Source organism: Pristiophorus japonicus, chromosome 12 (assembly GCF_044704955.1).
Source record: "Pristiophorus japonicus isolate sPriJap1 chromosome 12, sPriJap1.hap1, whole genome shotgun sequence".
NCBI classification, from domain to species: Eukaryota; Metazoa; Chordata; class Chondrichthyes; family Pristiophoridae; genus Pristiophorus; species Pristiophorus japonicus.
This window is the reverse complement of record NC_091988.1, coordinates 40,440,975-40,461,969: the sequence shown is the minus strand read 5'-3', so window position 1 is coordinate 40,461,969 and position 20,995 is coordinate 40,440,975. Positions and strand designations below refer to the sequence as shown.

Below are 20,995 nucleotides of genomic sequence, written 5' to 3'. Positions count from 1 at the left end.
TGCCCCTGGGCCCTCGCCTCTTCTGGGCCCCGAACCCTCATTCGCCGGAATATGCCCATTAGGAAGGCCATTCCAGATTTTGGTCCGTCTAAAGGCATGAGGGGCAGAGGTCCAAAAAGTTTCAAGTGCACTGAGAGTGACAGCACTTTGGTTCAGTATAGTGCCGGTGGTCTCAGTGAAGAAAATTGTGATCAAACTCCAGAAATGCCAGATACGCTGATATCGGGTGACTTTGGGCTATACTGCGCCGACAATTTTTGGTGTAAATCTACTTCAGTGCATTACTGGTGTAAATGCAGGAAATTCGTGTAAGCTTGTCTTTTGCAGGCGGGGGTGCAGATATGTAAATGAGTTTCAAAGTGTTCTGGTGGATGAACCTCAACCGATGCAAACGATTGAGGAAATTCGCCTGTAATCCTGGTTCAGCATAAAGACTTGGCATAAATTTCCTCACAAAAAAACAGGTGCTGCATGTTCATGCTGAAAAGGTCCAGGAAATTTCTGGGCAATATTTTATAAAGTAAAAAATGAATGTTACGCAGAAAATTACATAAAAGCTAAAACAAATCAAACAAGGTGCAAATGGAACAAATGGCAAAACAGAAATATTTAAAAGAAAATTAGAAAAGACAAAGGTGGCGCATTTTAACCCCCAGCATGCGTGGGTTGGGGTCAGGTGAGATGATAAAATTTTAATAATCTCAAACCTGATTCAAACTCGCCCAATTCCTGGTTTAACGGAGACGGGACAAGGGGTGGGCAGCCAACTTGCTCTCAGGAAGGGGGTTGGCCAGTTAAATAGTTTAATCTGGCAACTTCCGATTTAACTGGTTTTACAGATGTAACCCTAGCTGGCTGGTTTTCTCGGGCCTCAGGAAACCCGGCAGCTCAAGGGAGGTGAGAACAGCATTGAGGACAAAGTAAATGCCTTTACATCATTGCTTGTGGACCAAGAGGTGCAGGGTGCTTCCCTCCAGACCCTCAACCTCACCACCTTCCCTTGGATTGGACCCCTCCCCCTATCAGACCTCCTGCCCCATACACAGGCCACCCCCCCCACCAGTTCAGGGATTGGACCCCTGTTTTGGGGATCATACCCACCGGTTGGGAATCGGGTCCCCCCCACCATATCAGCAACATCTTCCACCGAGATCAAACTCATTTACATATTCACAAACATAAAATCTGCTGTGAACCAGTGCGATCGGGCAGCTTTTTAGCACGTAATCGCTTCTTTTTTTTTCTCCCTGCATTAAAAACTATTCCTTGATATATTTGAGAGTGTAATCTTCTGTCATTTGATTAATGCAGCAGAAGTTGGGTTAATTACAAAAGATCTGCATTTTTAATCAGTGTCTAGTTCACCAACTGTGAATAAACTGATATTATATAACTGAAAATGGCTTTAAAAAACTATCCAGAACCATTTTTTAGTTGCATTGGTGTACACTAGTCAGTATCTTAGTAAATTCAATGTGCCTATGAGTACATTTGTGCCTTTAAAAAAAAGCATAATTTGAAGAGCCTCCTCGGAGGGCCGCAAACGAGCACAACTGGCAGAAACTCGCCTTGTTCATTAATTTGATTGGGGGTGTGGCCAGTTGTGTGGGCGGAGCTGGCTTCCAGCACGATGTTTTTTAAACCAGCGTAACCTAGCAGAAACTCTATCCCAGTGTAGTTTTCTGTTTTTAAAAAAAAAAGTCATTACTCACCATTGGTGAACTCAAGCATGTCTGTTTGAAACTGGATGTTGCTGGTGGGAAAAATGGCTTTCATTTACAAATATTCTGAGAATAACCTAATTACACTCATTCTGTTCACACCGATTTGAATGGACAGGTTTTATACGGGGCAGGCAATCCGCTCTGCCAGAGTTCCACCTATGCAGTGAAGACAAAGATTTACCCCACTGTGTTGCTGCAGTTCACGGCAAAGAAAGTTTAATAAAAAATCAAAAAGTCACAAAAGAAATTGTGTGTGTATTCAAAATACAAATTGCAATTTTTTCAATATGAAGAGAGAAAAGTTGAGTCATAGTTTCATTAGAAATACGAGATATGCTGTTCCATCAAACTGGTGGCATAAGTAATTACACAGATGGTCCTAGTTTGCATGCAAAAAAATACAAAATACGTTGGCAGTGGCTCTGAGGCTGTCTTCAGGTGGAAACTAATGAAAGGAAGAGAAAAATGTATACATGTTGGCAGCTGGTTCTATTAAACTCCAAACACCAGTGGAAAATAGTCTTTGATGTGCATTTCAGAAAATTCTGCAGTAATCCAGGTTATGAGAATGATTTTAATTGTACCTAAAACTAACAGAAGGGCAAAATTATACACGAGATTCTTTTTCTTAGTTTAGAATGTCAAAACCAGAAAAATGGAGCAAGTGTAAGTCCTCAAGGTTATAAAGAAAATTGAACCAGTGCTTAAGAAACACACGGATAAAAAGATATAAGGGCAACACATGTTGTGATACAGAATCATTTATTATGAAATCTCATTATTTCTGAGAAAGTTTTCTGTTATGTTATGCTGGAACAAAGTTAAAGAGATAAAGCTTTTGAGGTATTATTATTGAAAAGACTTTCCACTAAATAAGAAGAGAATTTAAATATATAATGCATGACTATATTTTAAATTGAACCTAAAAAAAAGCACTGGATAATATACACTGAACAAAAGCAGCAGTCACTAATAAAATACATTTTTATATGAGAACATTTGAAACAAAGGCAGTCTGAATATTATTGTGTGCAAATTGCGGCTACTTTCGCCTAGAAAACAACAGTGACCAGACTCCAAAGGTAGTACCTTGGCCATGAAGTGCTTCAAGACATCCTAAGGACGTGAAAGACACGATATAAATGGAAGTTCTTTCTCGTCAACAATGGATGATTAAATGCTTGGAAATTACAAGTACTCTTTAAAATCCAGCTGGCATATTTTTTTAATTAATGTTGGCACCAAAAAGTGCTTTTTTGTAGTATCCATGTTTTTGTTATGTAACAATTTTTTAACTCCAAAAGGAGAAACTTTGATGAAAATACAATAACGTTGTGCTGTTTTAAGAAATTAGTGTTATATTTAGGATCGAACCAATACAAAAAAAAATCAAAGCACTTATGTTCAGTGTGGAGCAATTTTCCCAATGGTCTCTACGCTGACAGCAATGGATTAGCATCCAAAAAGATAGAGTAGAGAGGGCCCAAATTTCCCTATGAGTTGCACCGTTTTTTTGGTGCAACTTGATTTTTCTGATGTATCTTTTTAGTTGCAAATATGACCATTTAATTTGTGCCAGTGTAAATGAGTTAGTTAGGTTTTTTGTTAGGTCGGTTTTTTATTTCAAAAGGGGTGATTTCCAGCCACTTACACCATTTATGCCAATTTGGCCAGAAAAAAAGTTGTACTAAACTAAACTAGGGCAGCGCATGTATCCACTTTTGTCCGCACAGAAAGACCTTACTTACAGTTAAGGAATCGGTGCAAGTAACTACATTTAAAGCACCACCAAACACCAAACAAAGCACAAAAAGTAATAAGCAATTAATTAACAAATAAAATAGAAGGAACCCTGCACCTAAAGCACCAAAATCAATTAGTAAATAACAAATAAAAAATAGAAGTCCTACCTTAGGGAACGCAGCGGGCTGCCGATGAGGGAGCCCATTTGGCCAGGGCTGAGGGGGGAGAGGAGAGGAGAGGAGGGGGGAGAGAGGAGTAGTGGAGGGAGGGGGAGGGAGGGGGGAGGGAGGGGGGAGAGAGGAGAGTGGGGGGGAGATGAGAGGAGGGGGGAGAGAGGAGGAGGGAGGGAGGAGGAGGAGGAGGGGGGAGGGAGGGGAGGGGGAGAGAGGAGAGCAGGGGGAGATGAGAGGAGGGGGGAGGGAGGAGGGAGGGAGGAGGAGGGGGGGAGGGAGGAAAGGAGGGGGTGTGGGGGAGGGGGGGAGAGAGGAGAGTGGGGGGGAGATGAGAGGAGGGGGGGAGAGAGGAGGATGGAGGAGGGGGGAGAGGAGGGAGGAAAGGAGAGGGTGTGGGGGAGGGGGAGAGAGGAGGGGGAGAGAGGACGAGGGAGGAGGGGGGAGAGGAGGGAGGAAAGGAGGGGGTGTGGGGGAGGGGGAGAGAGAGGAGGGGGAGGTGGAAGTACCCTCTTGATCAAATGGTACAAATCCTCTGGAAGGTCTGGAGCCAGCCCCTTGGACTTCAGTATCCTGAGGATCTTGTTCGCCTGAGATATGGTGGACGTCCCCGCCGCTCAGGCGCATCTGTTCCTGTTGTCGGGGTCGCTTACCGGGCTGTCTGCGAGATGCAGTTACTCCCATCCTCGCTCACAGAGGGCCTGGTTTCACGTTTAGGGCACTGATCTTGGAGGGCTTTGGTGATGACAATGGTCCACAAACCCCTTCAGAGTCCTGTAAGAGTTTGGCATGTCTAGATTGATGTCCGGCATGGCATCAAACACCCCATGAATCCCCGGTTCATCTGGTCGAGAGTTACAAACCCAGACCCCCAGAAACTCTTCAGGAGTTTTACAATCACGTCAGAGTTGACACAGCCTACAGAGCACATTCTGGCTCCTGATGAGGGAGCCCATTCGGCCAGGGCTAGGGGCGACGTGCTTCATAGAAACATAGAAAATAGGTGCAGGAGTAGGCCATTTGGCCCTTTGAGCCTGCACCGCCATTCAATGAGTTCATGGCTGAACATGCAACTTCAGTACCCCATTCCTGCTTTCTCGCCATACCCCTTGATCCACCTAGTAGTAAGGACGACATCTAACTCCTTTTTGAATATATTTAGTGAATTGGCCTCAACAACTTCCTGTGGTAGAGAATTCCACAGGTTCACCACTCTCTGGGTGAAGAAGTTTCTCCTCATATCGGTCCTAAATGGCTTATCCCTTATCCTTAGACTGTGACCCCTGGTTCTGGACTTCCCCAACATTGGGAACATTCTTCCTGCATCTAACCTGTCTAAACCTATCAGAATTTTAAACATTTCTGTGAGATCCCCTCTCATTCTTCTGAACTCCAGTGAACACAAGCCCAGTTGATCCAGTCTTTCTCGATATGTCAGTCCCACCATCCCAGGAATCAGTCTGGTGAATCTTCGCTGCACTCCCTCAATAGCAAGAATGTCCTTCCTCAAGTTAGGAGACCAAAACTGTACACAATACTCCAGGTGTGGCCTCACCAAGGCCCTGTACAACTGTAGTAACACCTCCCTGCACCTGTACTCAAATCCCCTTGCTATGAAGGCCAACATGCCATTTGCTTTCTTAACCGCCTGCTGTACCTGCATGCCAACCTTCAATGACTGATGTACCATGACACCCAGGTCTCGTTGCACCTCCCCTTTTCCTAATCTGTCACCATTCAGATAATAGTCTGTCTCTCTGTTTTTACCACCAAAGTGGATAACCTCACATTTATCCACATTATACTTCATCTGCCATGCATTTGCCCACTCACCTAACCTATCCAAGTCACTCTGCAGTCTCATAGCATCCTCCTCACAGCTCACACTGCCACCAAACTTAGTGTCATCCGCAAATTTGGAGATACTACATTTAATCCCCTCGTCTAAATCATTAATGTACAATGTAAACAGCTGGGGCCCCAGCACAGGACCTTGCGGTACCCCACTAGTCACTGCCTGTCATTCTGAAAAGTCCCCATTTACTCCTACTCTTTGCTTCCTGTCTGCCAACCAGTTCTCAATCCACGTCAGCACACTATCCCCAATCCCATGTGCTTTAACTTTGCACATTAATCTCTTGTGTGGGACCTTGTCGAAAGCCTTCTGAAAGTCCAAATACACCACATCAACTGGTTCTCCCTTCTTCACTCTACTGGAAACATCCTCAAAAAATTCCAGAAGATTTGTCAAGCATGATTTCCCTTTCACAAATCCATGCTGACTTGAAACTATCATGTCACCTCTTTCCAAGTGCGCTGCTATGACATCCTTAATAATTGATTCCATCATTTTACCCACTACCGATGTCAGGCTGACCGGTCTATAATTCCCTGTTATCTCTCTCCCTCCTTTTTTAAAAAGTGGGGTTACATTGGCTACCCTCCACTCCATAGGAACTGATCCAGAGTCAATGGAATGTTGGAAAATGACTGTCAATGCATCTGCTATTTCCAAGTCACCTTCTTACGTACTCTGGGATGCAGTCCATCAGGCCCTGGGGATTTATCGGCCTTCAATCCCATCAATTTCCCCAACACAATTTCCCGACTAATAAAGATTTCCCTCAGTTCCTCCTTCTTACTAGACCCCTTCTATATCTGGAAGGTTGTTTGTGTCCTCCTTAGTGAATATCGAACCAAAGTATTTGTTCAATTGGTCTGCCATTTCTTTGTTCCCCGTTATGACTTCCCCTGATTCTGACTGCAGGGGATGTACGTTTGTATTTTGTAACCTTTTTCTCTTTACATATCTATAGAAGCCTTTGCAGTCCGTCTTAATGTTCCCTGCAAGCTTCCTCTCGTACTCTATTTTCCCTGCCCTAATCAAACCTTTTGTCCTCCTCTGCTGAGTTCTAAATTTCTCCCAGTCCCCGGATTCACTGCTATTTCTGGCCAATTTGTATGCCACTTCTTTGGCTTTAATACTATCCCTGATTTCCCTTGATAGCCACGGTTGAGCCACCTTCCCTTTTTTATTTTTACGCCAGATAGGGATGTAAAATTGTTGTAGTTCATCCATGCGTTCTCTAAATGTCTGCCATTGCCCATCCACTGTCAACCCATTAAGTATCATTCGCCAATCTATCCCAGCCAATTCACGCCTCATACCTTCAAAGTTAACCTTCTTTAAGTTCTGGACCATGGTCTCTGAATTAACTGTTTCATTCTCCATCCTAATGTAGAATTCCACCATATTATGGTCACTCTTCCCCAAGGGGTCTCGCACAACGAGATTGCTCATTAATCCTCTCTCATTACACAACACCCAGTCGAAGATGGCCTTCCCCCAGTTGGTTCCTCGACATATTGGTCTAGAAAACCACCCCTTTGGGCCCCTCCCACATAGCCTGCAGCGCCCGTTTGCAGAAACGGCCTGCTAGGAGCTACTGCACATGCGCGCAGACTCTTGCGCGCATGTGCAGAGGTCCCGGCACTGTTTTCAGTGCCAGGACCTGGCTCTGCTCCCAATCCATTGGGCCATTCTGCGCCACGACCGAAGAGAGGCTAGGGAGCGGCCAGAATACCGACGTCTTTTTTCGACGCGCTTGGAGGCAGACAAAAACGGTGTACCTCGGGTGAGGGCGCCAGAAAAACAGGTTAGGGAAATTCTAGCCCATAGAGTGGAGGCAGACAGGCTGCTTTCAAATTTTCCATTGTTTCTGAATGAGCAGTGATGAGGACACATAGAAGGAACACTTGGCGTTACACTAAAATAACAAAAGAAATCGGCCCTTTATTTTCTTGGACAGCTGGAGAGTGTCCTCAGCAGTTAGGTTTCCAACCATGTGACACTTTAAAAAAATCATATTTCCTGTACTTACCACTTTATGAAATTGTTCCATTCCAATAAAGGCATTTAGTGCCAGCACTGAAAAATAGTTGCAGCTGATAACTATTTTCCAGCAAGTTCACAGCCTGCAAAAGAAAAGAGGCACAAGTGGATAAGTTTCAGTCAACGAGTTACACATGGATTATTTTGAATTCTAACGAATCATATAAAATATTTATGATCTTTGTACATATTTTCCCAGTTTAGCTGTAACAAAAAAATTGCAGCAGGGCGTTAACAACAGTTCTGCATTATTTCTAAGCCCGGATATGTTACACCCTTTTGTGATATGAGACATGGAAGTCAATACACAATAGCAACACATGAACTGAAAGGAAATAATTGAATATGAAAATTATTATGAACTTGCATCATTAGGATAAAAAAAACCTCAAACGTGCCTTCACACAGGATTTCATGATGTCAACTTGGCAGACCAGAGTATAGCTGTTTGGGCTAGGAATGGAGGGAGAAGATACAGAATGGTGCAATACGTTAGACACTATCCTTTGACTCTGGAATCTGTTCCAGCATAAGCTGATGGAATAAATGTCTCCTACGTCTTCCATCTGTAAGTGGCTTTGAGTATTCTCAATCCAGGGGGTTGATTTTAATCACGAGTGAGTTTGAGATGTTGGAGTTGGGAGGTTGGGGCGAGTGTGAAACACACTCACTGGCCCGGAGAAACATTCTGGTCCCACAAAGAAAATTTTTTCATTTACCTGGAGGGTCTCTTTGCCCTTCCTACCATCTGCCAACCTGTTTCAGCCTGACCGGGCTCAGGCCCAGTTAAAATGCCATCAAACGATCTCAGTTAGTTTTTATGCATGAAGTGCACATCTGAATCTGTGGGGGCACCATTTGCCCTCAAAACCAACGGCATTGAAAGCGCAGGGAACATAGTAGGAAATGGAGTTGCTCCATTTTAACTGCTCGTCCGTTCTGTTTCCACCAAGCAGAGAGAGTTAAAATTCCCCCGAGTTCCTAGTGGGTATGGATCCACAACACAAAGCTGACGCTGATTTGACAGTAATTGGAATGAAATTAAAAGTATTGTTCAGAGGCCAAAGCATAACTGGCAGAAGAAAGGGAAAATGTCACACTGTTACTCCGCTGAGGATTAAGCTGAGGCACATTGTTGGGGAATACTAGAGAGTGCTTTTGTCTTCAGCTAACTGCACTATATCTGAACAGGAAGTGCTTGATGCTAACATTGAGTGCTCAAAACAGAAAGTATATAATTTACTGGCAATTGATCACAAAATAAATACACTTGTGGGTGAGACTGTTAAACTGATAAACCATGCACTGTTTACTGTATTAGTTAAATAAGTATAATTTTATTTACATACACACACATATCTTGTGTAGGTATGCACTTTCTGTTGTCATTTTTGATAATACTTTTGTGTAAATATTTATAATGGTAATTTTCTGATGTAAACTGCTGTCTGTCTTAATGTAGTTGCATGTTCTGGTCACCAGGAGGCATTGCGGCATGAGTTTCTTAATCATCTCTGGTAGCAATTTTCAGGTGTTCCCCACATTTCTAGTCGGAGTTTGAACTAAATCATTGATTATAACTTTTCCTTAGTTTTAGAAACAGAAAGTCATAAAGAAGCTCATTCTGTGAGTGAAGAAGAGGCGGCATTTAACTTTATAACTGATGGTGAACTAAATGAATGTTCAATGTATCCCGGACAATTGTGCCAGCATTTCTGTGTCAAAACAGTGGAATCCTATGAGTGCACCTGTTTCCCAGGATATACGCTGCAAGGAGATGGACGTACCTGCAAGTCAGGTGAGAGGAATCTCTGTTTACTATTCTCAGAATTACCTTCTGCTGCCATTAGAACCCAAGCACCTAGCTGGATTAAAGTCTGCGCTATTCATGGGAAAATCTTATGATAACATGTGTCATGCTTTTCTATTCTTGCCAATGCACTTAATTTTTTACATAGTTGATCAGTTGAAATATTTTCTATGTTTCTATGTTTGTATGTTTCTAATACAAGTTAGACACTTGACCCTAGATTTTGTGATCGGGCAAAAACTGGAGCCAAATATAGGCAGAGTACAATTCATGCTGGCTGGAAGGTCAAGTGGGCTGACCAAAGTAAATTTTCCATGATCAACTTGATTTTGCTGGAGTAGCCTCTTTAAGCTGCTGCTGAATTTAAAAGTGCTGCATTAGATTAAAGGGACCATTCCAGCAAAATATTTTTGCTGCACAACTTCACTTTGCTCACCTGAGGAATGTCTCTAAGATTTGCAGGAGGGCTGAGAACCTTGTTCAGCAAGGTAACAGTGGACGCACTTTTTCATGATGTTAGGCAGAGAATGGTGGCACTGCTTGGATTGGAGAGATACAGGCCCCAAAGGCGAGCAGCACAGTGGTAGTGGCAGGAGGTGGCGAGGGCAGTGAATGGCAGCAGAACGTCAGAACACACTGCGATTTAGTGCCTCAAAATGCTTAATGATCTTATCAGGCACCTGAAATATGCCTTCACTATTCCAGTTGGGTGCTCTGATATTTTTGGTCGCACTCTATAATCAGGTGATAGCGTTGATGAAGAGAACACATATTGGTCATGTAGGTGCAATCTGTAACTCCCTGTATCTTGGAGACTCCTGCCACTTTGTAAAATGTCACTATTCTGTAGCTGTAGCTGGGAAGTAAATGACCTAGCTTGTTCGAGCAAACAATGCATCCTTGAATAGTTTATATACCTGTGCACAGCTGATGCTTGGTTGGACAAAGAACCTTATTATAGGGATGCTGTCAGGTGCCTGTGAAGGAGATGGGCTGTAGATTACTTTGAAGCATGTGGCATAACTCAATGATGGCTTCCTTTGTGATGTGCATCCTCCACAAGCATTGTTCTTGTATCAAGTAGAACTAGGAGTGCCTTGATCTTTATTTTCTGATGTGGAGGTACTGATCGGTGGGTGCCCCGCTCCTCCTCAACTGTCTGATTTAAATCACCATAATGATGGAGAATGATATGTATGACAATACCATGTTAGTACTTTATACCAGCAGTGTGGAGACCCCGACCTGCGTCAGAACACCAGCGGCAGGTTGGGGCAATAAAAAGAGCGGAGGTGAGTGGCCCAGGAGCAGGGTGGAGGCGTACTACTCCAAGGAGCAGTGCGAGCTCGTGCAGGAGGGCGACGGCAGCAAAGAGTGATGTCATCAAGGTCGAAGTCGGTGATTGGAGCGTTGGCAGACACAGCAGGGGCGGCGAGAGACTGTGGAGGGATGTGATCGGGGCCCAGGAGAGGCGTGAGCTCGGGGCCAGGGGCCCAGGGGCAGCACAGGCCAGCTCACATTGCGATATGTGTGTGCACTGGGTCCATGCAGCAGAACTGGTCTCCAGTTGTCTTGGGTAATCCTTGCCACTGGACGAAGACCTAGCTCTGTCAAGCCCGTGTGGTGGCTGGTATGCAACGGCCACCCCACGTTACAAAAATCCACACACAGGCATCTTCCACCCTTGAGGATGTAGTTCGGGTCCTTCATTGAAACACCTGTGAACTCATCCTTTTTTGGCATGGAAGCAAGTCATCCTCGTTTCGAGGGACCGCCTATGATGATGATGAGTACTTTATAGCAAGCATTTCTGTCATTGGGCAGAAGTGATGTCAGAAAATTGTGCAGACGAAAAAGTGGGTGAAGATCCGCCAAATCCCATTTCCTGTCCCTGCTTGCCCAAAGATGGTGGGGCAAAACTCCGAAAATCTATACTTTGCTGTACATTTTTAATAAAAGTTTGCACAATTTTGCTCGTTACCCTCGCCAAGATTTAGACTATGTGAAAGTGCCTGCTGAATAGAATGAAGAGTTGTATCATGGCCAGACAGATGGTAACAATTGCAGATTTTTGTTTTATTCTGAGCAATTGCCTTTTTCTTCGTATTTTATAAAGGCTGAATAAATGATAATGCCAAGGGAGTACTGTGCTACCTCGAATATCTTCCCTTTGTTAGTGGCTTGATTGCCAGAATTTTTGTTGTGAATGCATTTCCAGTGGGAAACAGCTTGAGGCTGTCCACACACAGTTAAGTGCCCCAACACAACATTACAAAAGAAGATCTTGGTGTGCCAGCATGACATAATGTCTTTCTGCTCTCTTCTGTGTCCTTGGTTTAAATGCAACCCAGAAAGACAAGATGAAAGACCCCTCTCTCAATGGCCTTCGCTGTCAAGTATAATATTTTAGGACAGTTTTCCCAACTGGCTTGTGACCATGGCACAATGCTACTCTAAATCTGTCATTAATTTCCATGATTCTACAGCAGGGATGTGGGACTGATTGGATAGCTCAGAGCTAGCACATGCACAATGGGCCGATTGGTCTGCTTCTGTGCTGTATGATTATATGATAATTTAACAAGCTTTTGCAAAAGAATCTTAAGAATAGAGAATGTTGGAACTTGATATGTCAACCCTGATGCAATTGTAATGTGTTTGGAGGATGGAGAGTTTTTTTTTGCCTCATCTGCTATTATTTATTAGATGCACTGAGTGAGAAATGAAAAAAATATTTGTCTCAGGAGACCTATCACATATTTATGTGCACACACAAATTTTTGACTTCTTAAAGCTAAACGTAGAGCATAAATGTAATACCCTGTACCTGAAATATTTTATGAAGAGGTAATCAATTTTTTTAAGTAGGGTCCCAGTGACATAAATACCTGTCCCATTTAACCTAATAAAATGATCACATTTATGTCATAGATTAGTTGCCGAGCTTAAAATTATGGTGAGCCTGAAAACAATTTGTTTTCAGTTCAGTAACAATGGCCCAGATTTTGCGGTCAAAATAACAGTGAGGCCAATGGCACAAATGATACAGCAACTTCAGGCGAAGGGCAGAAGCGTGGTTAAACACAGATATCCAAAAGTTGCTGTCTGAGTTGTGCCACTCCTCCATTAGCTTTGCGAAAACAGCATCTCGCTGTCTGTCTCACCATTGAAATGCATTGAATGGCGTGAAGTTGCTGTAATAGCATGGTAGATATAAACTAAACTCGCCACAGGAAGTTAAGTCTTGTTCATTTCAGTCTAATTACTCTAAATTATGTAATAAGTGTTAATTAAAGCCAGTCAAGCATTTTGGCACTGAAAATTAACTATTACAAATGTGGAGTCTCATTCCTTCAGGATTTAATTATGGTTGGAGATTTTAAAAATATAAAATTTAGAATTAAAAAAAAACTTTTCCTTTCTGTCTCTCTTTTTCTCTCTCTTAATCCAATCTTTTTTCCCTCTCTATTTCTCTTTCCGTATCTGATTTGACATTGAATTCACCCACTCTAATTTACACTTCCTTCTCAGTCCTTGTGCTGTAAATTTCACAATCCTTCAATCTGATTGGTTAAGGAGATACACAGTTGCTTGCCGTGTTCACTCAGATCCCAGATCCCCTGCTACCCTCGCTGCGACGTTATCGCACTTTCAGCAACTTGCCATGCCAAAAATGTTAAAACCTAAACCTGCCGGGGCAAGTCTTAACTAACAGCAAACGGCGTTACATGCCCTGCCACAGCAGAATATGGCACATTAACTTAAGTAACCTTACTTTGAGGAGGTAAATCAAAGTTTCACTTACATGAGACCTTAATAACATTGTTCTTTACACGAACATCTCTGCCAACTCCTGACTCCCTGATAAAGGAATTAAGCTGAGGTTCCATCATAGAATTCTAAAATCAGGACCGTCAAATTGATCTTGGAGAGCAGGTAATGGAATGTTTCAAGGGCTGCAATCTCCTCCATTATAACTCGGCCTTTTGCTGGGTGGCCACCTTTGAGACAGTACTGTCCTGTCTACACCAGACAGGAGGCCTGAAAACTCACCCCACTGAGTACTCGTTGGTAGAGTTATAACAGGGTGGGGGGAATGGTGTGGTGTATTCCAGATCCACTACTGTTTCTAGTTTACATAAATGACTTGTATTCAGAAACTCAATGCAAATTAGTCAAATTTACAGATGCTACCAAACCAGGGTGGGCAGTGTAATCAGAGGAGACAACTCCAAAATTATAGAATGAGTTGAATAAAATTATTCAAGTGGGCAGAATGATAGCAGATGAAATATAATGCAGACAAATGTAAAGTGCTGTGGATAAGAAGGAAAAATAGATGGGATGCAATAGCTTCACCGAGGTGTATGAGAGCATGGGCCTTACGTCTGTAATACAAAGGTCCTCTACCAACTTGACCCCGCCACAGAGCACTGCCCCCCAGTTATCAAAATACACGATGAGGCCTTTGACAACGTGGACCATTTTCCATACCTCGGTTACCTACTGTCAGCAAGAGCAGACATTGACGATGAGGTCCAACATCGCCTTCAGTGCACCAGCGCAGTCTTCGGTCACCTGAGGAAGAGAGAGTTTGAGGACCAGGACCTCAAATCCGGCATCAAACTTATGGTCCCGCATTGGACTCCTCAGTCACCTGAGAACTATTTTTTAGAGTGGAAGCAAGTGATCCTCGACTCCAAGGGACTGCCTATGTGGCTCAGAGACATGGACTATATACAGCATACACCTCAAAGTGCTGGAGAAGTACCACCAGCGCTGCCTCCACAAGATTCTGCAAATCCATTGGCAGGACAGCTCCACCAATATCGCTCAGGCCGACATCCCCAGCATCGAAGCATTGGCCACGCTCAATCAGCTCCGTTGGACGGGCCACATTGTCCACATGCCCGACACAAGGCTCCCAAAGCAAGCGCTCTACGTGGAGCTTCGACATGGCAAGCGAGCCACAGGCGGGCAGAGGAAACATTTCAAGGAAACCCTCATAGCCTCCTTGACAAAATGCAACATCCCCACCCCTGGGAATCCCTGGCCCAAAACCGCCCAAAGTGGAGGAAGAGCATCCGGGAGGGCGCTGAGCACCTCAAGTCCCATTGCCAAGAACAAGCAGAAACCAAGCGTAGACAGCGGAAGGAGCATGCGTCAGCCCAGGCTCCCCGACCACCCTTTCCTTCAACCACTGTCTGCCCCACCTGTGACAGAGATTGTAGGTCCCGCATTAGACTCCTCAGTCATCTGAGAACTATTTTTTTAGAGTAGAAGCAAGTTATCCTCGACTCCGAGGGACTGCCTATGATGATGAGGAGTCTTAGTAGAATCGAGGCTAAATACGTCCAACAAGTGCAGAGCAGCAACCAACAGAGCCGATAGAATGTTGATCTACATCGGTAAAGCAGTAGAATATAAATCAGAGGAGGTAATGATCAAACTGAATCATGCTCTGTTCAGAGTGCACTTTGAAGACTGCATCCAATTCTCATTGCCAAGAAACAAGAGAGACGTTTAAGCGCCGGAGGCATTGCAGAAAAGAGCCATGAAACTGGTCCCCAGTGTCCGGGTCTGAGTTATAGAAACATAGAAACATAGAAAATAGGTGCAGGAGTAGGCCATTCAGCCCTTCAAGCCTGCACTGCCATTCAATGAGTTCATGGCTGAACATGCAACTTCAGTACCTCATTCCTGTTTTCTCGCCATACCCCTTGATCCCCCTAGTAGTGAGGACTACATCTATAGGAAAGTGTTGATAGACTTGGACTTTTCAGCTTAGCAAAGGAGGTGGCTAAGAGGTGACCTTATAGAGTATCCAATACCGTTAAGGGTGTAGAAAGTTTTAAACCGGAATATTACTTTAAATTAAACTGTTGGAGTAGAACTTGGGAAAACAGGCCCAAACTAGTAAAATATAATTTTAGGACTGATATCAGGAAGTTCTTCTTCACACAAAGAGTGATCACTGTGTGAAATATATTTCCAGATGGAATAGTGGAGGTAAAAAATAATGAAACCATTGAAACAACAATTGGATGCTATAATGGGGGATGAAGGGTCATTTTGGATGGATGGCCGAGCATGATCTTTAATTATTTTGTGATTTGCCCACAGTATCCTCTAATGGAGAAAGTAAATTGTGAAGCCAATTCTATAAATATTTATGAAAACTAACTATGTACCTAAGTCCCACATTGGTTCACTAAATGCATCAACTTTCAGAAGAGCTTATATAATTTTGATGTAATCTACGTTGTATTTTCGCTCCTTACTCATCTGGAAGAAATCATCTATAGAGGGATATTATTCTTGGTTCTGTAACAATTAATTATGTTTTCTATGCAATTTCCATCCATATTTTAAAAACCTGAATCATTTTACCAGTATTCTTTGTTTTTACATGGTCCAGTTACATGTATTATATAGCAGATCCTTGACATTCATATTACTCATGACAGGCTGGTATGAATGTTGGAATACTACTCATATACTGGACGCAATAGTGGAAAAAGATGACGGGTCTAGTTTTGACACATATTTTAATTCCCAATCTATTTTCAACTTTTACAACTGATTTAATGAGAGCGATTTTAACCTCACCAACTGGTGAAAACTGGGTGTTTAGGCAGTTAAAATTAACCATGACTTACTGCCGATGTTCTGCCTCAATTCTCCATTGCTACCTGCTCTTCTGAGTAGACGGCAAAGGCACCTGCTTGAAGCCGCTGGGGTCCATCTTTAAATATGCAGATCGGGGTCTGATGATGTCATTGAGCCCTGACTGCAATTTTAACTTTGGCCTGAGCGGGGAAGTTACTGCAGCTTTCCTGCCAGATGAAGACAGTGAGAGGAGGACCAGAAGAGACCATTTAAGTTAAGATTTTTTTTAACTTTCCTTGTAGTTTCAGGAGGAGCAGGAGTGGTCCTCTGGGCTGTTCAAGGGAAATTTAAATCTTTCCTGTTCTGGGCTCCGCCCCCCGCCCTTAAGACCCTCCATAAAGACCGTGACTTAGCTTCCTGCTGGCGAGCATCCACTGGCAGTCACTACCTCCTGAACATCTGCTCCCGTTCGCTAGCTACCTGTCGTTTCCCACCCATTTCCGGAGCACAGCTGACTGATGGCATGCAGATGAGGCCTGGGAGTCCAAATCGCCGAGAACGGGCGTGCTTGCCGCTCGCCTCGCCCCCTGAATCCCGCTCCCAGTTAAAATTCCCCCGATGATACCTGTACCAAATCTGTACTACTGAGTGATGAATAAAATTAACAGTAGTGGATCAAAAGACAAATGGCACTTTTAAACATTAATATTCCTGTTGAAGTTGCTGATAAGACATGAATAGAACATTTTTTAAAGTTTGAAACTTTGTAGTATAGTGAGATGTTATGATAGTCATTATTTCATTGTCTACGTGTCCGTACTTTGATACAGAATATGAAGATGAGGAAAACAGTTTCACGGAAGCACAGACTACTCAAGAATCACAAACTCTAACAACTGTTAAAGTGGATCGCTGTGGAGGTATGCTTGTATCAAGAACAATACCTTTAAATTCACACTTGCAAGCAATTTTGCAGAAAAAGGAACACATTGGGTTACAGCTAGCTTAATGGGAGCAGCAGCATTTGTTTCATTTATTAGGATTTAAAATGTATGCTAATACATGTCTATTAAACACATACCATAGAAGAAGCAAAATGGTTCCGACTAGTCACAAATAGCAATGGAATAAAGTGACACAGCAAATTGGAATATCGTCTTTTTCCTTCTATAACTTAGGTTCAATATAGCCCCAGAGATGGGTGAAAATCTCTTGTGTAATGAAAATGTTGAAGATCTAAATTATCTTAGTTTCTGCCCTATTGTTTCAATTCTTACAGCAAAAATATCTTCCCTCCCTCATCTCTCCTCTTCCCCTCCCCAGCTGAAAGAAACAGGCCTGAACATTTAATTTCTGGGTTGTGGAATTGCGATTTCTGTTATTGGAATGAATATGTAGGATTATCATTGGCCAATGACACTCAATCGGAAAATAATTATCGCAATAATCAAATCTTAGAGAAAGAGTCAAAGCAAATTTGAAGTGCTTGCCAAAGTGGAAGATTTCAGGAAAGAACTTCAAAGGGCTAATTTTAACCCCCCCCCCCCCCGCCCCCCCTCCCCATCATCTGATGAGAATAGTGCTGTGTGGGCGGTTAAAATAGTGACAGCATTCTCCCCTCCATGTTGGTGTGGCACTTACGCCCACCACTCACCACTTTTAACTGGCATGTTTTGTGTCGATGAGGCCCTCATAAATATGTAAAGTTCTGGGACCTTTGACATAAATAGGACCTCGCTGTGATTTTAATGTGCAATGGCTCGAGCCATGGCCTTGAAAAATGGCTGCTGGCAGAAGCAGGCCCAGTAGCAGACTGAGAAAGTGAGGTTTTGTTAGATCTCTTAATTTCCAATGAAATACGAACTCCGATTGTAGTTTTAACTTTTTAATCTTGGCAGAGAGCAATAACAAGTTCTTGGCTTCAAGCCAGGTCTTTGTTCTTCTGGGACCACATGGTCAAAATGGCTGTACTTACACCTGGATCAATTTACAGAAAAGAACTTGCCTTCTTTGACCTTATTGGCTCAATTAATAGTCTTTTAACCTTTTAATTGGCTCGCTACCCAAGGGTCCTAAAATGTCAAGTTGATTGATGCCTTAATGCAACATGCTACCACTCACGTAGCATCTCTGACTTATTGTCTGTGAATTTTCACAGCCTGTCTAAATGCAGCCTGTTTGAATTCTCTATCAATCCCCCCTTTGATTCTTTCACAAACTGAATCATAAAACATCAGGTATCACTGGTTAAACATTCAACAAAATAATTTCATACATGTTAATAGAGTTTCCTTCTAAAATTTGTTGATGTGTTTCGCCACATGTCCGGACTAGTAGCTTCCACACAAATTTACACCAACCCGAGTTCCATCGTGGCCACAATGGAAGTCTGGTTTTAGTAGGTTAATTAACCTTATTCCAATTTAATCCAAATCAATATCTTAGTTCAACCAGTAAACAATCTTCCCTTAAGCATAACATACTCCTGTGCCACGTACAGACGGTCTGCTGGGACCTGCAAGGTGTCTCACCTGCGGGACAGCAGCTACAGCCGCCTGGTCGCAACAACATTTAATCAACATGAACAAACAATATAAAAGTAAAACAATTACAACAAATAGAATTAAACCTTCCACCAATGAAGTTCCTATTGAACCTAGCCATTCAGTGGCTCCACTCCACAAAGTGAATGATGGGGGTTGCTTAAGTTTTTCTACCTCCTTTTGGATATGCTCCGCTAAGTGGGTAATTTCTTTGGAGCTATCTGGGATATATGTGCAACACTCAGTTCCAAGTAGGGTGCAAGTACCTCCCTTTTCAGCCAGGATGTAATCAAGGGCCAGTCTATTCTGTAGGGCTACTGTGCGGATTGCTACCATTTCTGCATTGATTTTAACTAGGGCCTCTGAGGTATCATTGGCTACCCGTTCCACAACGGATGCCATGTTAATGGATTCCCTTGCCAGTTTGGTGGTCCCATACCCGGGGATCAGAATGGCAAAGAACCTCTCTGTTTCTGTGATAGCTCTCTTAGGACGGTGTAAATGTTCCGACAGTGACTTTATATGATACATATAAGGCACAATGTAGGCTAAATAGCAGGATCCCATCCAATTCTGGGGCAGCCAAGGGTAGGCCTTGTGGCCACACACCCAATAGGTGCCATTATATGCAATGAATGTTAGCTGTTTCTTTGTCAGCAACACTCCGGGGCCTGTCCAGGCTTTTCCATCTGTTTTATTCAGAATCCCCATTACGTTAAAAATTCCCACATCGGCCCAGTTTGGACAGTTCCGTGGCTTGATTATATTATAATTCCGGGAGCAGTTACTATACCCCATATTTTGGCCTCCTTTGATGTTTCTAATCAGAGAGACCGATTCCCCCGGTCTTCCTATTCCCGTTGTATTAGTGATAACAAAAAATGGGGGCCGTTTGGAATTATTGTGGCACGGTTGGTATCCCCCTTCAAAGGTAGTCAGATTGTAACCTGCTGACTTCCATTTACGTGCCCAGTTTTCCGTATCCTGAAACGCATTGCCTGTTTTGTTTTGATTAATTATCCACTCAGCCATTTCTGAGATATTCAAGGGAACTGGCCTCAAGGGAATCCCTCCCTTTGAGTGAATAGGAATATGCGCACACACCCAACAACTAGAAATGTTACCTTGTTTGCCATAAATGTATGACATATATAAAAAGGTATTTACATGTAATTCCCTTGCTACCCTACTATTTCCCTTTGGTGCAGAAGGTCGGCTAGTAAGAAGTAGGCCTATGCCTAGGATACCTACAATCAATAATACAGTAAATTTATACATTTTCGCAAAAAGTAATTGTCCTTATTAGATTTCAGCTTCAGTTACGGGTGCTCGTTTAACGTGTGAAGCGTGGATCCAGGCTTTCTTTCCTTGGACTTTAACAGCTGCCTGGGTGGTCAATAACACTTGATAAGATCCCTCCCATTTGGCACCCAAAGGTTCTTTATGCATCTTTTTCACATAGACCCAGACTCCCAGGATGATGTCGTGTCCTCCTTCGGGTGGATTACCCGAAGCTGCCGATACCTGTCGGGAAACAGAACTAATAGCATTGGTTAAGTTCTGACAGTATGATAACAAAGTGTCACTCATTAAGTGAACATCAGCTTTCCGTAAGTCGATAGTTCCTGGCAGCGACATGGGTCTTCCTGTTATAATTTCAAATGGGCTTAGACCTGTAGTTCTGTTCGGGGTTGCCCTAATGCTACATAGCACTATTGGTAGTGCCTGGGGCCATGGTGTTCCTTCTTGGTGATATTTGGCAAGCCGTTGTTTCAGAGTTCGATTCATTCGTTCTACTTGTCCTGAAGATTGTGGATGATAAGGACAGTGTAAATCCCACGTAATGTTCAGTAACCTACAGACTTCTTGGCAGACAGCACCTGTGAAGTGTGTTCCCTGATCTGAGTCAATGCTACTCGGGACTCCCCATCGGGGAATGTAATGAGTGCTTTCAATCTGCACATCTGTGTTGGTTCTTCTGGAGGAACGCCCTGTGAGGCGGCATCTTTAGCTGCCTGGTCGGTTAGGGCATTTCCCTGTGCTTCTGTGGTATTTTCCTTGGTATGGGCCTTACACTTCAGGATGGACACTTCCTGAAGTAATTGTATGGCCTCCAGTAAGTCTCGGACTTCTTTTCCATTACGGATAGGTGTACCAGCAGCAGTGAGGAATCCTCTTTTCCGCCATAACATACCAAAGTCGTGAGCGACTCCAAAAGCATAACGCGAATCTGTGTAGACATTAGCTGTCTGTCCTTCTGCTATTCGACATGCTTCTGACAGGGCCCGTAACTCGGCCTGTTGTGCTGACGTTCCTGAGGGTAAACATCCTTTTGCCACTACCTCATATAAGGTTGTAACTGCCCATCCTGCTTTTCTGGTACCATTGTCAACAAAGGAGGAACCATCTGTAAACAGGATGAGGTCTGGGTTGTGCAGAGGCTCCTCTGCTGCTAAGGCTGCTTCTTCTGTTTCTTTTAAAATCTCCACGCAGTCATGCTCTTC

General features: G+C 43.3%; 1 protein-coding gene across 2 annotated transcripts in view; it reads left to right on the top strand.

Moving 5' to 3' along the window:
* fbln2 (fibulin 2) overlaps positions 1-20,995 on the top strand; it is a 250,263-nt gene that overhangs the window by 179,325 nt on the left and 49,943 nt on the right. For both annotated transcript variants that reach the window (XM_070895340.1, XM_070895341.1), the window contains 2 exons: positions 9,121-9,327; positions 16,779-16,868. In XM_070895340.1, the coding sequence (XP_070751441.1) occupies positions 9,121-9,327; positions 16,779-16,868 (297 nt within the window). The remainder of the gene's footprint in view (positions 1-9,120; positions 9,328-16,778; positions 16,869-20,995) is intronic.